The 21,700-nt window shown below is 54.2% G+C and overlaps 1 protein-coding gene across 1 annotated transcript in view; it reads right to left on the bottom strand.

Moving 5' to 3' along the window:
• arfgef3 (ARFGEF family member 3) overlaps nt 1–21,700 on the bottom strand; it is a 443,098-nt gene that overhangs the window by 34,518 nt on the left and 386,880 nt on the right. Inside the window, 2 exon segments of the mRNA XM_073051808.1 lie at nt 1,537–1,665; nt 3,066–3,210. Of these exon segments, the coding sequence (XP_072907909.1) occupies nt 1,537–1,665; nt 3,066–3,210 (274 nt within the window).

Here is a 21,700-nt window from a genome sequence, read left to right on the forward strand (position 1 = left end):
AGCCCAAACACAATCTATTCCAGCTGCTACCATCCGGGAAGCGGTACCGCAACATAAAAGCCAGGACCAACATGCTCCGGGACAGCTTCTTCCACCAGGCCATCAGACTGATGAACTTCTGCTGATTTGAGTGTACTCTATATTACATTGACTGTTCTATTTATTATAAATTACTATGGTTGCATGTTGCACATTTAGATGGAGACGTAATTTAAAGATCTTTACTCATGCATGTGAAGGATGTAAGAGGTCAATTCAATTCAGTTTGGAGTTGGTGGTCAAGTGATTGATGGTTAGGTTTATTATTAGAGTTCGTGCAGAATTCGCCCTTTGAGCCACACCACCTGTAGTAAAAGGTGATTCACCTGCCCGCAGCCCAATGACGTACCTACTAACCTTCGGGCTGTGGAAGGAAACCGGATCACCTGTAGGAAACCCACCGCTGTCACGGGAACGATGTACAATCTCTTTACAGACGACATCAGAACTGAACTCCAAGCTCCAAAGCCACCAGGTGTAACTGTGTAGCTCCACAGCAGCTGTGGCTGGGTTAACCAGTCGGCCCTTTGCATGTGGATGAATCGGAGCCCGGGCCAGCTTTATGGGCTGGGGAACTGTGGCTAAGAATCAGGGAGTGCAGAGGATAGATCAGAGAGGAGGACCAGCCAGCACTCAGCACTGAGTGAGTCTGAGGGTTCTGAGGATCATCGAGGGAAGCAGTGGAAAGGAGGAGGATGGAAAGACCTGGACTGGGAGGGGAGGGACAATGAATATGCAAAGGCGGGGGGGGGGGGGGGGCTTGAGGCCAGCGATCAGGAAGAGGCGACTATGGGATGTTTGAGGGGTTGGCACAATTCATAGGGGAAGCCCCTGCTTCACAGGGACTCCAGCCAGTGACGGAAACTCCAGTACTCCTGGGAGTACTCAATGATGGTCTCTCCCGGGTCACTTTGGTCTATTTCCACACTTCCCAAAGGAGTGCTGGCCGGGGAATGAGGTCATGTTTTGGATGGGAGCATCACCAGGGTGTACTGTCAAAATGAGACAGGAATTATCCTCCTTCTCTTTCTCCCATGATCCACTCTCCTCTCCTATCAGATTCCTCCTTCTTCAGTCCTCTACCTCTTCCACCTATCACCTCCCAGCTTCTCACTTCAGCCCCCCACCACCTCTCCTGCAGCTTGCCCCCACATTCTGGCTTCTTCCTCCTTCCTTTCCAGCCCCGATAAAGGGTCTCAGCCCGAAACGTCCCCTCCATAGAAGCTGCCTAGCCTGCTGAGTTTCTCCAGCATTTTTTGTGTGTTTCACAGAAATGGTTAGTGCATTTAAATCAGGAGGTGGGGAGGGATTGGGGTAGGAATATTCATTTAAATTGCAGAATGCCTCTGGCACAGCCAAACTTACAGAGAAACAAACTTTCTCCAATTCACCCTTTTGCCCGAAGAATGTTCCAGAAGTTTCTCACACTAATTTATTTGCCAGCTCACCAGATCGGTGCATTTCCAGAGGGGTGGGGGTGGGTAGTGTTCCCATTACCTGGGACTTTGGTTATCTCTCGCAGCAGCTCGAACAGGAGCTCCAAGGTGGGGGGCTGATGCTGGCGGGGGCAGTTGGAGATGGCAGTGGTCAGCTGTTCCAATAGCAGAATCCAGACCTGAATCAAACCTGAACAGAATACCAATGATTATTCCCACTGTTACGCACTAATCCAACCGAAAACCGCGAGCAAAGAGATTCAACTGCCAATGCTGAGTATTAGAAAGCCTTTCAATCACCTTGACAGTTCACTTTAAAAAAAAACTTTGTTGATAATTATTTGCCCAACCTCTCCAACCATTGTATTCTACCATTAGGACTGCCTCAGACTGGTAAATTAAATTGGTAACACCAACAGGAGAAAACCTGCAGATGCTGGAAATCAAGAAACACACAACAAGTGCTGGAGGAAGGGTCTCGGTCTGAAACGTTGACTGTTCACTCTTTTCCATAAACGCTACCTGGCTTGCTGACTTCCTCCAGCATTCTCGGTGTGTTTCTTTAATTCAATCGGCAAATTGGTTTATTATTGCAGTTACTTTGTTTTGCAAGCCACCCATACGGATCATTCCCAAACACTAAGGTAGTACAAGGGGAACGCAATAACAGAAAGCAGAACAGAGTGTTACAGTTACAGAGGAAGTGCAGTGCAGACAGGCAATACAGCGTAAGGCCATAATGAGCTGGGTCGTGAGGTCAGGAGTCCAGGGAATCATTCAACACTCTTATAACAGTTGTCTTTGAGCCTGGTGGTATGTGCTTTCATGCTTTTGTATCTTCTGGCCGATGGGGGGGGAGGGAGGTGGAGATGGAGACAGTGTCCGGGGTGGGAGGGGTTATGCTGACTGTTTTACTGAGGCAGTGAGAAGTGCAGACAGAATCCATGACACGCAGTGCCCACCACTCACCCGAGCACTTGAGTGATTTTCGCCGTGTCAACAGGGGACAGTGGGGCAAGAAAGGTCTCTGTGAAACACACCTTCCACAGCTCGGTGAGAAAACGTGACGCTGTTTACAGGATGCCACGTGCCTGTGGTGCTGCCGCAGGTGGGCAAGTTACCCGGTCACTGTGAATTACCCCTAGTGCATAGGTCAGTAGTGCAATCCAGGACCGAGTTATTGGAGAATACAACGGGATTCATGTAGATGTTCGATGGGCAGCAGGGGTTCGATGGCCAAGGGTCAACTAGAACCTGCTGGCTCTCCTACAAACGTCAGGCACTTAGACATAGAACGTGATTCATAATTCACAGTTTCTAAAATCTTCTGACCTAAAACAAAGGTTGCAGCACAGTACCGGTCTTACAGCCCACAAAGTTGTGCCAAGCTTTTAACCTACTTGAAGATCTATCTAACCCTTCAAAACCCTCCGTTTTTCCACCATTCATGTGCTTATTTGAGAGTTTCTTAAATGTCCCTAATGTAGCAGCCTCTACCATCATCCCTGGTAGTGGGTCCCACACGTTCACCGCTCTCTCACTGACATTTAATATCCCCAGAATACCGGAAACAGAAGCTGGGTTTCCCACCTGTGTCATCATCAAACTCGTTGAGGGCAGCCTCGATCCCGTCCTCGCTGCTCAGTGACCTCTCCAGGCCTTTGAAGGGGAAGCTGGTGAACTGAGCCCCGTGGAAAATGGGTTTCGAAGGCATCTTGTAGATCTTAGCCAGTAACTAGGCAGCAGCAAGCAGACACGACAGCAATCAGAGATTAATTAGAACATCCCAGAACAACAGTTCATTGCTTCCTGTTGGATTTCATCACTTACCCCTTCACAGGGGTAAAGCAGCATTTATTGCCCATTCCCTGCGCAGTAGAACTGGGAAAGTATTTAATTAGGGCAGGGTGAATTACGACGATATCAGGCAGGAACTTGGGAGTGTAAATTGGGACCAGAGGCACTGAAGAAAATAGACAATGGAAACGCGGCCTTGCATGGGGTTCTGAAATGTTTGTTCCACTGAGGCAGGGGAAGCATGGTAGGGTGAAGGAACCATAGTTGTGAAAAGATACGGAAGAAGAAAGCATACTTAAGGTTTAGGAAACACGAATCAGACAGGACTGTGAAGAGTGGAGAAGATTAATAGGTCAGCACAACATCGTGCGCCAAAGTGCTTGCTCTGCTACACGTTCTAACAACACGAAATGTATTGATTTAAGGGCTCCCTCAGAAGACAATCAAGGGACACTCAACTGCTTTGAATATGGCGCCACGTATAGGGCAGAAATCTGGAGACAGACCTCCTCCCCGAAGGGCATTAATGAAACAATTTAAAAAAAATAACAACCCAATAGTTTTATAGATACTGTGATAACTTCAAATTGCCATTGAGTTTCCCGGCTGCTTATAAGACCATAGGACATAGAAGCAGAATTTGCCCATTCAGCCCATCGAGTCTGCTCCACTGTTCCATCATGGCTGATTTATTACCCTTCTCAACCCCAGTCTCCTGCCTCCTCCCTGTAACCTTTGATGCCCTGACTAATCAAGAACCTGTCAACCTCTGCTTTAAACGTACTCACTGACTTGGCCTCCACAGCCGTCTGTGGCAACAAAATCTACAGATTCCTCACCATTTTCCTCATCTCTGTTCTACACAGACGTCCCTCTAGTCTGAGGCTGTGCATGTTGCTCCTAGGGTCCCCCACTCCAGGAAACATCCTCTCCACATCCACTCTATCTGTGTCCTCTGGTCCTAGGCTCCCTCACTATAGGAAACATCCTCTCCACATCCACTCTATCTGTGTCCTCTGGTCCTAGACTCCCCCACTATAGGAAACATCCTCTCCACATCCACTCTATCTGTGCCCTCTGGTCCTAGACTCCCCCACTATAGGAAACATCCTCTCCACATCCACTCTATCTGTGTCCTCTGGTCCTAGACTCTCCTCTGCACATCCACTCTATCTGTGTCCTCTGGTCATAGGCTCCCCCACTATAGGAAACATCCTCTCCACATCCACTCTATCTGTGCCCTCTGGGTCCTAGACTCCCCCACTATAGGAAACATCCTCTCCACGTCCACTCTATCTGTGTCCTCTGGTCCTAGACTCCCCCACTATAGGAAACATCCTCTCCACATCCACTCTATCTGTGTCCTCTGGTCCTAGGCTCCTCCACTATAGGAAACATCCTCTCCACATCCACTCTATCTGTGTCCTCTGGTCCTAGACTCCCCCAATATAGGAAACACCCTCTCCACATCCACTCTATCTGGGACTTTCAATGTTCGGTAGGTTTCGATGAGATTCTCCCCTCATCCCGATGTGATTTGAGTCCGTATTGTGCCATTAGCCCAGAGCCCCAGATTATTAGCCTCACTCCTGAGATCTAAGCACAAACACAGAGCAGGAATCCTGAGCTGTTGGTAAATTCCTCCACCTCCGCCACATCTGCTCTCAGGATGAGGCTTTTCATTCCAGGTCGAAGGAGATGTCTTCCTTTTTTAAACAAAGGGGCTTCCCTTCTTCCACCATCAACTCTGCTCTCAAATGCATCTCTCCCATTTCCCACACATCTGCCCTCACTCCATTCGCCCGCCACCCCACTCGGGATAGGGTTCCCCTTGTCCTCACCTACCACCCCACCAGCCTCCAGGTCCAACGTATAATTCTCCGTAATTTCCGCCACCTCCAATGGGATCCCACTACCAAGCACATCTTTCCCTCTCCCCCCCTTTCTGGTTTCCGCAGGGATCGCTCCCTACGCGACTCCCTTGTCCACTCGTCCCCCCCATCCCTTCCCACCGATCTCTCTCCTGGCACTTATCCTTGTAAGCAGAACAAGTGCTACACCTGCCCTTACACTTCCTCCCTCACCACCATTCAGGGCCCCAGACAGTCCTTCCAGGTGAGGCGACACTTCACCTGTGAGTCGGCTGGTGTGGTATACTGTGTCCGGTGCTCCCGGTGTGGTCTTTTATATATTGGTGTGACCCGACGCAGACTGGGAGACCGTTTCGCTGAACACCTACGCACTGTCTGCCAGAGAAAGCAGGATCTCCCAGTGGCCACACATTTTAATTCCATGTCCCATTCCCATTCTGATATGTCTATCCATGGCCTCCTCTACTGTCAAGATGAATCCAAACTCAGGTTGGAGGAACAACACCTTATAGACCGGCTGGGTAGCCTCCAACCTGATGGCATGAACATTGACTTCTCTAACTTCCGTTAATGCTCCTCCTCCCCTTCTTACCCCATCCCTGACATACTTAGTTGTTTGCCTGATCTCCATCTCCCTCTGGTGCTTCCTCCCCTCCCCCTTTCTTTCTCCTGAGGCCTCCCGTCCAATGATCCTTTCCCTTCTCCAGCTCGGTATCACTTTCGCCAATCACCTTTCCAGCTCTTAGCTTCACCCCACCCCCTCCGGTCTTCTCCTATCATTTCGCATTTCCCCCTCCCCCCACTACTTTCAAATCTCTTAGTATCTTTCCTTTCAGTTAGTCCTGATGAAGGGTCTCGGCCCAAAACGTCGACAGTGCTTCTCCTTATAGATGCTGCCTGGCCTGCTGTGTTTCACCAGCATTTTGTGTGTGCTGTTGGTCATGTTGTCTTTTGGATAGAACATTATACTGAAGCCACGTCAGCTGGTTGTAAAGGGAACATAATACTGGGCTCAATATTTGTAGATCAGGTAGTAACAGAAAGGGAGCTACAAATAATCTGCTGGGGGAACTCAGCGACTCAAGTAGCATCTTCGGGAGGAAAGGAATTGTCTACATTTTGGGTCCCAGTACGAGGCTTCAACCTGAAATGTCGACAATTCCTTTCCTTCTACAACTCTGAGTTCTTATAGTGAATGGATTGAAGTTCCAGACTGCACCACCTACTCTCCCCTGTTATCTTCAACAGAAAGGAAATTAAGACAAGTAAATTAACTGGAGTGTTGAACACACATGAGGGATGGGACAGGTTGAAGGGGCCGAATGGACTCTTGTTCCTAATTTGAAAGATAAACTTTGTCCTGGATAGTGGACATACACTGATCTTTACAACACTAACACAGGATCTTCTAATCCACCTGGCCAACACATATGGCTTCAGGCGAATGGCTCATCTGAAGTCACTTCTAACTGAGCAGCTTTCACGATTCTGCAGAAGTACCTGCAGTCAGACTAGGACTCAAAATCTTCTGAATCAGAGCCAAGGGGTGCAGTCTGCTGAGCCAAAACCAGGACATCACCGAACCTGGCAATATCCACATTTAGGACGAAACAGGCACCTCGGCCCATCGAGTCTGTGCCGACCCCCAACCTCGGCCCATCGAGTCTGTGCCGACCCCCAACCTCGGCCCATCGAGTCTATGCTGACCGCCAACCTCGGCCCATGAGCCTATGCCATCAACCTCGGCCCATGAGTCTGTGCCATCAACCTCGGCCCATGAGTCTATGCCATCAACCTCGGCCCATGAGTCTATGCCGACCGCCAACCTCGGCCCATGAGTCTATGCCGACCGCCAACCTCGGCCCATGAGTCTGTGCCATGAACCTCGGCCCATGAGTCTATGCCATCAACCTCGGCCCATGAGTCTATGTCATCAACCTCGGCCCATGAGCCTATGCCATCAACCTCGGCCCATGAGTCTGTGCCATCAACCTCGGCCCATGAGTCTGTGCCATCAACCTCGGCCCATGAGTCTGTGCCATCAACCTCGGCCCATGAGCCTATGCCATCAACCTCGGCCCATGAGTCTATGCCATCAACCTCGGCCCATGAGTCTATGCCATCAACCTCGGCCCATGAGTCTGTGCCATCAACCTCGGCCCATGAGTCTATGCCATCAACCTCGGCCCATGAGCCTGTGCCATCAACCTCGGCCCATGAGTCTATGTCATCAACCTCGGCCCATGAGTCTATGCCGACCGCCAACCTCGGCCCATGAGTCTATGCCATCAACCTCGGCCCATGAGTCTGTGTCATCAACCTCGGCCCATGAGTCTATGCCATCAACCTCGGCCCATGAGTCTATGCCATCAACCTCGGCCCATGAGCCTATGTCACCAACCTCGGCCCATGAGTCTGTGTCATCAACCTCGGCCCATGAGTCTGTGCCATCAACCTCGGCCCATGAGCCTATGCCATCAACCTCGGCCCATGAGCCTATGTCATCAACCTCGGCCCATGAGTCTGTGTCATCAACCTCGGCCCATGAGTCTATGCCATCAACCTCGGCCCATGAGTCTATGCCATCAACCTCGGCCCATGAGTCTATGCCATCAACCTCGGCCCATGAGTCTATGCCATCAACCTCGGCCCATGAGTCTATGCCATCAACCTCGGCCCATGAGTCTATGTCACCAACCTCGGCCCATGAGTCTGTGTCATCAACCTCGGCCCATGAGTCTGTGCCATCAACCTCGGCCCATGAGTCTGTGCCATCAACCTCGGCCCATGAGCCTATGTCACCAACCTCGGCCCATGAGTCTGTGTCATCAACCTCGGCCCATGAGTCTGTGCCATCAACCTCGGCCCATGAGCCTATGCCATCAACCTCGGCCCATGAGCCTATGTCATCAACCTCGGCCCATGAGTCTGTGTCATCAACCTCGGCCCATGAGTCTATGCCATCAACCTCGGCCCATGAGTCTATGCCATCAACCTCGGCCCATGAGTCTATGCCATCAACCTCGGCCCATGAGTCTGTGCCATCAACCTCGGCCCATGAGTCTGTGCCATCAACCTCGGCCCATGAGTCTATGCCATCAACCTCGGCCCATGAGCCTATGCCATCAACCTCGGCCCATGAGCCTATGCCATCAACCTCGGCCCATGAGTCTATGTCATCAACCTCGGCCCATGAGTCTGTGCCATCAACCTCGGCCCATGAGCCTATGTCATCAACCTCGGCCCATGAGCCTATGTCATCAACCTCGGCCCATGAGTCTGTGCCATCAACCTCGGCCCATGAGCCTATGTCATCAACCTCGGCCCATGAGTCTGTGTCATCAACCTCGGCCCATGAGTCTGTGTCATCAACCTCAGCCCATGAGTCTATGCCATCAACCTCGGCCCATGAGTCTATGCCATCAACCTCAGCCCATGAGCCTATGTCATCAACCTCGGCCCATGAGTCTATGCCGACCACCAACCTCGGCCCATGAGTCTATGTCATCAACCTCGGCCCATGAGTCTATGTCATCAACCTCGGCCCATGAGTCTATGCCATCAACCTCGGCCCATGAGCCTGTGTCATCAACCTCGGCCCATGAGTCTATGCCATCAACCTCGGCCCATGAGTCTATGCCATCAACCTCGGCCCATGAGTCTGTGCCATCAACCTCGGCCCATGAGTCTGTGCCATCAACCTCGGCCCATGAGTCTGTGCCATCAACCTCGGCCCATGAGTCTATGCCATCAACCTCGGCCCATGAGCCTATGCCATCAACCTCGGCCCATGAGTCTATGCCATCAACCTCGGCCCATGAGCCTATGCCGACCGCCAACCTCGGCCCATGAGTCTATGCCATCAACCTCGGCCCATGAGTCTATGCCATCAACCTCGGCCCATGAGTCTATGTCATCAACCTCGGCCCATGAGTCTATGCCATCAACCTCGGCCCATGAGCCTATGCCATCAACCTCGGCCCATGAGTCTATGTCATCAACCTCGGCCCATGAGTCTATGCCATCAACCTCGGCCCATGAGTCTATGCCATCAACCTCGGCCCATGAGTCTATGCCATCAACCTCGGCCCATGAGTCTATGCCATCAACCTCGGCCCATGAGTCTATGCCATCAACCTCGGCCCATGAGCCTATGTCACCAACCTCGGCCCATGAGTCTATGCCATCAACCTCGGCCCATGAGCCTATGTCATCAACCTCGGCCCATGAGCCTATGCCATCAACCTCGGCCCATGAGTCTATGTCATCAACCTCGGCCCATGAGTCTATGCCATCAACCTCGGCCCATGAGTCTATGCCATCAACCTCGGCCCATGAGTCTATGCCATCAACCTCGGCCCATGAGTCTGTGTCATCAACCTCGGCCCATGAGCCTGTGTCATCAACCTCGGCCCATGAGTCTATGCCATCAACCTCGGCCCATGAGTCTATGCCATCAACCTCGGCCCATGAGTCTATGCCATCAACCTCGGCCCATGAGCCTATGCCATCAACCTCGGCCCATGAGTCTGTGCCATCAACCTCGGCCCATGAGTCAATGTCATCAACCTCGGCCCATGAGTCTGTGCCATCAACCTCGGCCCATGAGCCTATGCCATCAACCTCGGCCCATGAGTCTATGCCATCAACCTCGGCCCATGAGTCTGTGCCATCAACCTCGGCCCATGAGTCTATGCCATCAACCTCGGCCCATGAGCCTGTGCCATCAACCTCGGCCCATGAGTCTATGTCATCAACCTCGGCCCATGAGTCTATGCCGACCGCCAACCTCGGCCCATGAGTCTATGCCATCAACCTCGGCCCATGAGTCTATGCCATCAACCTCGGCCCATGAGTCTATGCCATCAACCTCGGCCCATGAGTCTATGTCATCAACCTCGGCCCATGAGTCTGTGTCATCAACCTCGGCCCATGAGTCTATGCCATCAACCTCGGCCCATGAGTCTATGCCATCAACCTCGGCCCATGAGCCTATGTCACCAACCTCGGCCCATGAGCCTATGCCATCAACCTCGGCCCATGAGCCTATGCCATCAACCTCGGCCCATGAGCCTATGTCATCAACCTCGGCCCATGAGTCTGTGTCATCAACCTCGGCCCATGAGTCTATGCCATCAACCTCGGCCCATGAGTCTATGCCATCAACCTCGGCCCATGAGTCTATGCCATCAACCTCGGCCCATGAGCCTATGCCATCAACCTCGGCCCATGAGTCTGTGTCATCAACCTCGGCCCATGAGTCTATGCCATCAACCTCGGCCCATGAGTCTATGCCATCAACCTCGGCCCATGAGTCTATGCCATCAACCTCGGCCCATGAGTCTATGCCATCAACCTCGGCCCATGAGTCTATGCCATCAACCTCGGCCCATGAGTCTATGCCATCAACCTCGGCCCATGAGTCTATGCCATCAACCTCGGCCCATGAGTCTATGCCATCAACCTCGGCCCATGAGTCTATGCCATCAACCTCGGCCCATGAGTCTATGCCATCAACCTCGGCCCATGAGTCTATGCCATCAACCTCGGCCCATGAGTCTATGCCATCAACCTCGGCCCATGAGTCTATGCCATCAACCTCGGCCCATGAGCCTATGCCATCAACCTCGGCCCATGAGTCTGTGTCATCAACCTCGGCCCATGAGTCTATGCCATCAACCTCGGCCCATGAGTCTCTGTCATCAACCTCGGCCCATGAGTCTATGTCATCAACCTCGGCCCATGAGCCTATGTCATCAACCTCGGCCCATGAGTCTGTGCCATCAACCTCGGCCCATGAGCCTATGTCATCAACCTCGGCCCATGAGCCTATGTCATCAACCTCGGCCCATGAGTCTGTGCCATCAACCTCGGCCCATGAGCCTATGTCATCAACCTCGGCCCATGAGTCTGTGTCATCAACCTCGGCCCATGAGTCTATGTCATCAACCTCGGCCCATGAGCCTATGCCATCAACCTCGGCCCATGAGTCTATGCCATCAACCTCAGCCCATGAGCCTATGTCATCAACCTCGGCCCATGAGTCTATGCCGACCACCAACCTCGGCCCATGAGTCTATGTCATCAACCTCGGCCCATGAGTCTATGTCATCAACCTCGGCCCATGAGTCTATGCCATCAACCTCGGCCCATGAGCCTGTGTCATCAACCTCGGCCCATGAGTCTATGCCATCAACCTCGGCCCATGAGTCTATGCCATCAACCTCGGCCCATGAGTCTGTGCCATCAACCTCGGCCCATGAGTCTGTGCCATCAACCTCGGCCCATGAGTCTATGCCATCAACCTCGGCCCATGAGTCTATGCCATCAACCTCGGCCCATGAGCCTATGCCATCAACCTCGGCCCATGAGTCTATGCCATCAACCTCGGCCCATGAGTCTATGCCGACCGCCAACCTCGGCCCATGAGTCTATGTCATCAACCTCGGCCCATGAGTCTATGCCATCAACCTCGGCCCATGAGTCTATGCCGACCGCCAACCTCGGCCCATGAGTCTATGTCATCAACCTCGGCCCATGAGTCTATGCCATCAACCTCGGCCCATGAGTCTATGCCATCAACCTCGGCCCATGAGCCTATGCCATCAACCTCGGCCCATGAGTCTATGCCATCAACCTCGGCCCATGAGCCTATGTCATCAACCTCGGCCCATGAGTCTATGGCATCAACCTCGGCCCATGAGTCTATGTCATCAACCTCGGCCCATGAGTCTATGCCATCAACCTCGGCCCATGAGTCTATGCCATCAACCTCGGCCCATGAGTCTATGCCATCAACCTCGGCCCATGAGTCTATGCCGACCGCCAACCTCGGCCCATGAGTCTATGCCATCAACCTCGGCCCATGAGTCTATGCCATCAACCTCGGCCCATGAGCCTATGTCATCAACCTCGGCCCATGAGTCTATGGCATCAACCTCGGCCCATGAGTCTATGTCATCAACCTCGGCCCATGAGTCTATGCCATCAACCTCGGCCCATGAGTCTATGGCATCAACCTCGGCCCATGAGTCTGTGCCATCAACCTCGGCCCATGAGTCTATGGCATCAACCTCGGCCCATGAGTCTATGTCATCAACCTCGGCCCATGAGTCTATGCCATCAACCTCGGCCCATGAGTCTATGCCATCAACCTCGGCCCATGAGCCTATGTCACCAACCTCGGCCCATGAGCCTATGCCATCAACCTCGGCCCATGAGTCTATGCCATCAACCTCGGCCCATGAGCCTATGTCACCAACCTCGGCCCATGAGCCTATGCCATCAACCTCGGCCCATGAGTCTATGTCATCAACCTCGGCCCATGAGTCTATGTCATCAACCTCGGCCCATGAGTCTATGCCGACCGCCAACCTCGGCCCATGAGTCTGTGTCATCAACCTCGGCCCATGAGTCTATGTCATCAACCTCGGCCCATGAGTCTATGCCGACCGTCAACCTCGGCCCATGAGTCTGTGTCATCAACCTCGGCCCATGAGTCTATGTCATCAACCTCGGCCCATGAGTCTATGCCATCAACCTCGGCCCATGAGTCTATGCCATCAACCTCGGCCCATGAGCCTATGTCATCAACCTCGGCCCATGAGTCTATGCCATCAACCTCGGCCCATGAGTCTGTGCCATCAACCTCGGCCCATGAGCCTATGTCATCAACCTCGGCCCATGAGCCTATGTCATCAACCTCGGCCCATGAGTCTCTGTCATCAACCTCGGCCCATGAGTCTATGCCATCAACCTCGGCCCATGAGTCTATGCCATCAACCTCGGCCCATGAGCCTATGTCATCAACCTCGGCCCATGAGCCTATGCCATCAACCTCGGCCCATGAGTCTATGCCATCAACCTCGGCCCATGAGCCTATGTCATCAACCTCGGCCCATGAGTCTATGCCGACCGCCAACGTCGGCCCATGAGTCTATGCCAACAACCTCGGCCCATGAGTCTCTGTCATCAACCTCGGCCCATGAGTCTATGTCATCAACCTCGGTCCATGAGTCTCTGTCATCAACCTCGGCCCATGAGTCTATGCCATCAACCTCGGCCCATGAGTCTCTGTCATCAACCTCGGCCCATGAGTCTCTGTCATCAACCTCGGCCCATGAGTCTGTGTCATCAACCTCGGCCCATGAGCCTATGTCATCAACCTCGGCCCATGAGTCTATGTCATCAACCTCGGCCCATGAGTCTGTGCCATCAACCTCGGCCCATGAGCCTATGCCATCAACCTCGGCCCATGAGTCTGTGCCATCAACCTCGGCCCATGAGTCTATGCCATCAACCTCGGCCCATGAGTCTATGCCATCAACCTCGGCCCATGAGTCTATGTCATCAACCTCGGCCCATGAGACTATACCATCAACCTCGGCCCATGAGCCTATGTCACCAACCTCGGCCCATGAGTCTATGCCATCAACCTCGGCCCATGAGCCTATGTCACCAACCTCGGCCCATGAGTCTATGCCATCAACCTCGGCCCATGAGTCTATGTCATCAACCTCGGCCCATGAGTCTATGTCATCAAACTCGGCCCATGAGTCTATGTCATCAACCTCGGCCCATGAGTCTATGTCATCAACCTCGGCCCATGAGTCTATGCCGACCGCCAACCTCAGCCCATGAGCCTGTGCCATCAACCTCGGCCCATGAGCCTATGCCATCAACCTCGGCCCATGAGTCTCTGTCATCAACCTCGGCCCATGAGCCTATGCCATTAACCTCGGCCCATGAGTCTCTGTCATCAACCTCGGCCCATGAGTCTATGCCATCAACCTCGGCCCATGAGCCTGTGTCATCAACCTCGGCCCATGAGTCTATGCCATCAACCTCGGCCCATGAGTCTATGTCATCAACCTCGGCCCATGAGTCTGTGCCATCAACCTCGGCCCATGAGCCTATGTCACCAACCTCGGCCCATGAGTCTATGCCATCAACCTCGGCCCATGAGTCTGTGTCATCAACCTCGGCCCATGAGTCTGTGTCATCAACCTCAGCCCATGAGTCTGTGCCATCAACCTCGGCCCATGAGTCTATGCCATCAACCTCGGCCCATGAGTCTGTGTCATCAACCTCGGCCCATGAGTCTGTGTCATCAACCTCGGCCCATGAGCCTATGTCATCAACCTCGGCCCATGAGTCTATGCCATCAACCTCGGCCCATGAGTCTATGCCATCAACCTCGGCCCATGAGTCTATGTCATCAACCTCGGCCCATAAGTCTATGTCATCAACCTCAGCCCATGAGTCTATGGCATCAACCTCGGCCCATGAGTCTGTGTCATCAACCTCAGCCCATGAGTCTATGCCGACCGCCAACCTCGGCCCATGAGTCTATGCCATCAACCTCGGCCCATGAGCCTATGTCATCAACCTCGGCCCATGAGTCTATGCCGACCGCCAACCTCGGCCCATGAGCCTATGACATCAACCTCGGCCCATGAGTCTATGTCATCAACCTCGGCCCATGAGTCTATGGCATCAACCTCGGCCCATGAGTCTATGTCATCAACCTCGGCCCATGAGTCTATGCCATCAACCTCGGCCCATGAGTCTATGCCATCAACCTCGGCCCATGAGTCTATGTCATCAACCTCGGCCCATGAGTCTATGCCGACCGCCAACCTCGGCCCATGAGTCTATGCCATCAACCTCGGCCCATGAGCCTATGTCATCAACCTCGGCCCATGAGTCTATGCCATCAACCTCGGCCCATGAGTCTGTGTCATCAACCTCGGCCCATGAGTCTATGCCGACCGCCAACCTCGGCCCATGAGTCTATGCCATCAACCTCGGCCCATAAGTCTGTGCCATCAACCTCGGCCCATGAGCCTATGTCATCAACCTCGGCCCATGAGTCTGTGTCATCAAACTCGGCCCATGAGTCTATGCCGACCGCCAACCTCGGCCCATGAGTCTATGCCATCAACCTCGGCCCATGAGTCTATGCCATCAACCTCGGCCCATGAGCCTATGTCATCAACCTCGGCCCATGAGTCTGTGTCATCAAACTCGGCCCATGAGTCTATGCCGACCGCCAACCTCGGCCCATGAGTCTATGCCATCAACCTCGGCCCATGAGTCTATGCCATCAACCTCGGCCCATGAGTCTATGCCGACCGTCAACCTCGGCCCATGAGCCTATGTCATCAACCTCGGCCCATGAGTCTATGCTGACCGCCAACCTCGGCCCATGAGCCTGTGCCATCAACCTCGGCCCATGAGTCTATGCCAGCAACCTCGGCCCATGAGTCTATGCCATCAACCTCGGCCCATGAGTCTATGCCATCAACCTCGGCCCATGAGTCTGTGTCATCAACCTCGGCCCATGAGTCTGTGTCATCAACCTCGGCCCATGAGCCTATGTCATCAACCTCGGCCCATGAGTCTATGCCGACAACCAACCTCGGCCCATGAGTCTATGTCATCAACCTCGGCCCATGAGCCTATGTCACCAACCTCGGCCCATGAGTCTCTGTCATCAACCTCGGCCCATGAGCCTATGTCATCAACCTCGGCCCATGAGTCTATGCCGACAACCAACCTCGGCCCATGAGTCTCTGTCATCAACCTCGGCCCATGAGCCTATGTCATCAACCTCGGCCCATGAGTCTATGCCGACAACCAACCTCGGCCCATGAGTCTATGCCATCAACCTCGGCCCATGAGTCTATGTCATCAACCTCGGCCCATGAGTCTATGCCATCAACCTCGGCCCATGAGTCTATGTCATCAACCTCGGCCCATGAGCCTATGTCACCAACCTCGGCCCATGAGTCTATGCCATCAACCTCGGCCCATGAGTCTCTGTCATCAACCTCGGCCCATGAGTCTATGCCATCAACCTCGGCCCATGAGCCTATGTCACCAACCTCGGCCCATGAGTCTATGCCATCAACCTCGGCCCATGAGTCTATGCCATCAACCTCGGCCCATGAGTCTATGCCATCAACCTCGGCCCATGAGTCTGTGCCATCAACCTCGGCCCATGAGCCTATGTCACCAACCTCGGCCCATGAGTCTCTGTCATCAACCTCGGCCCATGAGTCTATGCCATCAACCTCGGCCCATGAGCCTATGTCATCAACCTCGGCCCATGAGTCTATGCCGACCACCAACCTCGGCCCATGAGTCTATGGCATCAACCTCAGCCCATGAGTCTATGTCATCAACCTCGGCCCATGAGTCTATGTCACCAACCTCGGCCCATGAGTCTATGTCATCAACCTCGGCCCATGAGTCTGTGTCATCAACCTCGGCCCATGAGCCTATGTCATCAACCTCGGCCCATGAGTCTGTGTCATCAACCTCGGCCCATGAGTCTATGCCGACCGCCAACCTCGGCCCATGAGTCTATGCCATCAACCTCGGCCCATGAGTCTGTGCCATCAACCTCGGCCCATGAGTCTATGCCATCAACCTCGGCCCATGAGTCTATGTCATCAACCTCGGCCCATGAGTCTGTGTCATCAACCTCGGCCCATGAGTCTATGCCATCAACCTCGGCCCATGAGTCTATGTCATCAACCTCGGCCCATGAGTCTATGCTGACCGCCAACCTCGGCCCATGAGTCTATGCCATCAACCTCGGCCCATGAGTCTATGCCATCAACCTCGGCCCATGAGTCTATGTCACCAACCTCGGCCCATGAGTCTATGTCATCAACCTCGGCCCATGAGTCTATGCCATCAACCTCGGCCCATGAGTCTATGCCATCAACCTCGGCCCATGAGTCTATGTCATCAACCTCGGCCCATGAGTCTGTGTCATCAACCTCGGCCCATGAGTCTATGCCATCAACCTCGGCCCATGAGTCTATGTCATCAACCTCGGCCCATGAGTCTATGCTGACCGCCAACCTCGGCCCATGAGCCTGTGCCATCAACCTCGGCCCATGAGTCTATGCCAGCAACCTCGGCCCATGAGCCTATGTCACCAACCTCGGCCCATGAGCCTATGTCACCAACCTCGGCCCATGAGCCTATGTCATCAACCTCGGCCCATGAGCCTATGTCACCAACCTCGGCCCATGAGTCTATGCCATCAACCTCAGCCCATGAGCCTATGTCATCAACCTCGGCCCATGAGTCTATGCCGACCACCAACCTCGGCCCATGAGTCTATGTCATCAACCTCGGCCCATGAGCCTATGTCACCAACCTCGGCCCATGAGTCTATGCCATCAACCTCGGCCCATGAGCCTATGTCATCAACCTCGGCCCATGAGCCTATGTCACCAACCTCGGCCCATGAGTCTCTGTCATCAACCTCAGCCCATGAGTCTATGCCATCAACCTCGGCCCATGAGTCTATGCCATCAACCTCGGCCCATGAGTCTATGTCACCAACCTCGGCCCATGAGTCTATGCCATCAACCTCGGCCCATGAGTCTATGTCACCAACCTCGGCCCATGAGTCTATGCCATCAACCTCGGCCCATGAGTCTATGTCACCAACCTCGGCCCATGAGTCTATGCCATCAACCTCGGCCCATGAGTCTATGTCATCAACCTCAGCCCATGAGTCTATGCCATCAACCTCGGCCCATGAGTCTATGCCGACCACCAACCTCGGCCCATGAGTCTATGCCGACCACCAACCTCGGCCCATGAGTCTATGGCATCAACCTCAGCCCATGAGTCTATGTCATCAACCTCGGCCCATGAGTCTATGCCGACCACCAACCTCGGCCCATGAGTCTATGTCATCAACCTCGGCCCATGAGCCTATGTCATCAACCTCGGCCCATGAGTCTGTGTCATCAACCTCGGCCCATGAGTCTATGCCGACCGCCAACCTCGGCCCATGAGTCTATGCCGACCGCCAACCTCGGCCCATGAGTCTATGCCGACCGCCAACCTCGGCCCATGAGTCTATGCCATCAACCTCGGCCCATGAGTCTATGCCATCAACCTCGGCCCATGAGTCTATGCCAACCGTCAACCTCGGCCCATGAGTCTATGTCATCAACCTCGGCCCATGAGTCTATGCCATCAACCTCGGCCCATGAGTCTATGCCATCAACCTCGGCCCATGAGCCTATGCCATCAACCTCGGCCCATGAGTCTATGCCATCAACCTCGGCCCATGAGTCTATGCCAACCGTCAACCTCGGCCCATGAGTCTATGCCATCAACCTCGGCCCATGAGTCTATGCCATCAACCTCGGCCCATGAGTCTATGCCATCAACCTCGGCCCATGAGTCTATGCCAACCGTCAACCTCGGCCCATGAGCCTATGCCATCAACCTCGGCCCATGAGCCTATGTCATCAACCTCGGCCCATGAGTCTATGCCAGCAACCTCGGCCCATGAGCCTATGTCACCAACCTCGGCCCATGAGCCTATGTCACCAACCTCGGCCCATGAGTCTATGCCATCAACCTCGGCCCATGAGCCTATGTCATCAACCTCGGCCCATGAGTCTATGCCATCAACCTCGGCCCATGAGTCTATGCCATCAACCTCGGCCCATGAGTCTATGCCATCAACCTCGGCCCATGAGTCTATGCCATCAACCTCGGCCCATGAGTCTATGCCATCAACCTCGGCCCATGAGTCTATGCCATCAACCTCGGCCCATGAGTCTGTGCCATCAACCTCGGCCCATGAGTCTGTGCCATCAACCTCGGCCCATGAGCCTATGTCATCAACCTCGGCCCATGAGTCTGTGCCATCAACCTCGGCCCATGAGCCTATGTCATCAACCTCAGCCCATGAGTCTGTGTCATCAACCTCGGCCCATGAGTCTATGCCATCAACCTCGGCCCATGAGTCTATGTCATCAACCTCGGCCCATGAGTCTATGTCATCAACCTCGGCCCATGAGTCTATGCCATCAACCTCGGCCCATGAGCCTATGTCATCAACCTCAGCCCATGAGTCTGTGTCATCAACCTCGGCCCATGAGTCTATGCCATCAACCTCGGCCCATGAGTCTATGGCATCAACCTCGGCCCATGAGTCTGTGCCATCAACCTCGGCCCATGAGTCTGTGCCATCAACCTCGGCCCATGAGCCTATGTCACCAACCTCGGCCCATGAGTCTATGCCATCAACCTCGGCCCATGAGTCTGTGCCATCAACCTCGGCCCATGAGCCTATGTCACCAACCTCGGCCCATGAGTCTATGCCATCAACCTCGGCCCATGAGCCTATGTCATCAACCTCGGCCCATGAGTCTATGCCATCAACCTCAGCCCATGAGCCTATGTCATCAACCTCGGCCCATGAGTCTATGCCGACCACCAACCTCGGCCCATGAGTCTATGTCATCAACCTCGGCCCATGAGCCTATGTCACCAACCTCGGCCCATGAGTCTATGCCATCAACCTCGGCCCATGAGTCTGTGCCATCAACCTCGGCCCATGAGCCTCTGTCATCAACCTCGGCCCATGAGTCTATGTCATCAACCTCGGCCCATGAGCCTATGTCATCAACCTCGGCCCATGAGTCTGTGTCATCAACCTCGGCCCATGAGTCTATGGCATCAACCTCGGCCCATGAGCCTCTGTCATCAACCTCGGCCCATGAGTCTATGTCATCAACCTCGGCCCATGAGCCTATGTCATCAACCTCGGCCCATGAGTCTGTGTCATCAACCTCGGCCCATGAGTCTATGGCATCAACCTCAGCCCATGAGTCTATGTCATCAACCTCGGCCCATGAGTCTATGTCACCAACCTCGGCCCATGAGTCTATGTCATCAACCTCGGCCCATGAGTCTGTGTCATCAACCTCGGCCCATGAGCCTATGTCATCAACCTCGGCCCATGAGTCTGTGTCATCAACCTCGGCCCATGAGTCTATGCCGACCGCCAACCTCGGCCCATGAGTCTATGCTGACCGCCAACCTCGGCCCATGAGTCTATGCCATCAACCTCGGCCCATGAGTCTATGTCATCAACCTCGGCCCATGAGTCTATGCCATCAACCTCGGCCCATGAGTCTCTGTCATCAACCTCGGCCCATGAGTCTATGCCATCAACCTCGGCCCATGAGTCTCTGTCATCAACCTCGGCCCATGAGTCTATGCCATCAACCTCGGCCCATGAGTCTCTGTCATCAACCTCGGCCCATGAGTCTATGCCATCAACCTCGGCCCATGAGTCTGTGCCATCAACCTCGGCCCATGAGTCTATGCCATCAACCTCGGCCCATGAGTCTGTGCCATCAACCTCGGCCCATGAGTCTGTGTCATCAACCTCGGCCCATGAGTCTATGTCATCAACCTCGGCCCATGAGTCTGTGTCATCAACCTCGGCCCATGAGTCTGTGCCATCAACCTCGGCCCATGAGTCTATGCCATCAACCTCGGCCCATGAGTCTATGTCATCAACCTCGGCCCATGAGTCTGTGTCATCAACCTCGGCCCATGAGTCTATGTCATCAACCTCGGCCCATGAGTCTGTGTCATCAACCTCGGCCCATGAGTCTGTGCCATCAACCTCGGCCCATGAGTCTATGCCATCAACCTCGGCCCATGAGTCTGTGCCATCAACCTCGGCCCATGAGTCTGTGCCATCAACCTCGGCCCATGAGTCTATGGCATCAACCTCGGCCCATGAGTCTCTGTCATCAACCTCGGCCCATGAGTCTATGGCATCAACCTCGGCCCATGAGTCTCTGTCATCAACCTCGGCCCATGAGTCTGTGTCATCAACCTCGGCCCATGAGTCTATGCCATCAACCTCGGCCCATGAGCCTATGGCATCAACCTCGGCCCATGAGTCTATGGCATCAACCTCGGCCCATGAGCCTATGTCATCAACCTCGGCCCATGAGTCTATGCCATCAACCTCGGCCCATGAGTCTATGTCATCAACCTCGGCCCATGAGTCTATGCCGACCGCCAACCTCGGCCCATGAGTCTATGCCGACCGCCAACCTCGGCCCATGAGTCTATGCTGACCGCCAACCTCGGCCCATGAGTCTATGCCGACCGCCAACCTCGGCCCATGAGCCTATGCCGACCGCCAACCTCGGCCCATGAGCCTATGCCGACCGCCAACCTCGGCCCATGAGTCTATGCCGACCGCCAACCTCGGCCCATGAGTCTATGCCGACCGCCAACCTCGGCCCATGAGTCTATGCCGACCGCCAACCTCGGCCCATGAGTCTATGCTGACCGCCAACCTCGGCCCATGAGCCTATGCTGACCGCCAACCTCGGCCCATGAGCCTATGCCATCGACCTTGGCCCATGAGTCTATGCCGACCATCAACCTCAGCCCATTTTACACTATCCCCATGAATCCCGCTGATTCATACTCCCCACGTTCCCATGACCTCTTCTGGGATTTTCTCACCCATCCACCCCTGTGATTACCCATTCCCAAATGTCTTTGACTGGATTTCCAGGCTAGTTATGTTGTAACTGGGATACAGCAGGGCATCGGGATGTGTTGGGGGCACAGTGGCAAGGTGGGCGGGAATGGGGGGGAGCAGGGGCTGGGGAGGGTGGGGTAGGGAGAGAGGGAGACACACCAACACAGGGTAAGGAGTCTGATGGGAACAGAGAGGAAACTTTGCTGTCGAGAGTG

Source organism: Hemitrygon akajei, chromosome 7, assembly GCF_048418815.1.
Source record: "Hemitrygon akajei chromosome 7, sHemAka1.3, whole genome shotgun sequence".
In the NCBI taxonomy this organism is placed as follows: domain Eukaryota; kingdom Metazoa; phylum Chordata; class Chondrichthyes; order Myliobatiformes; family Dasyatidae; genus Hemitrygon; species Hemitrygon akajei.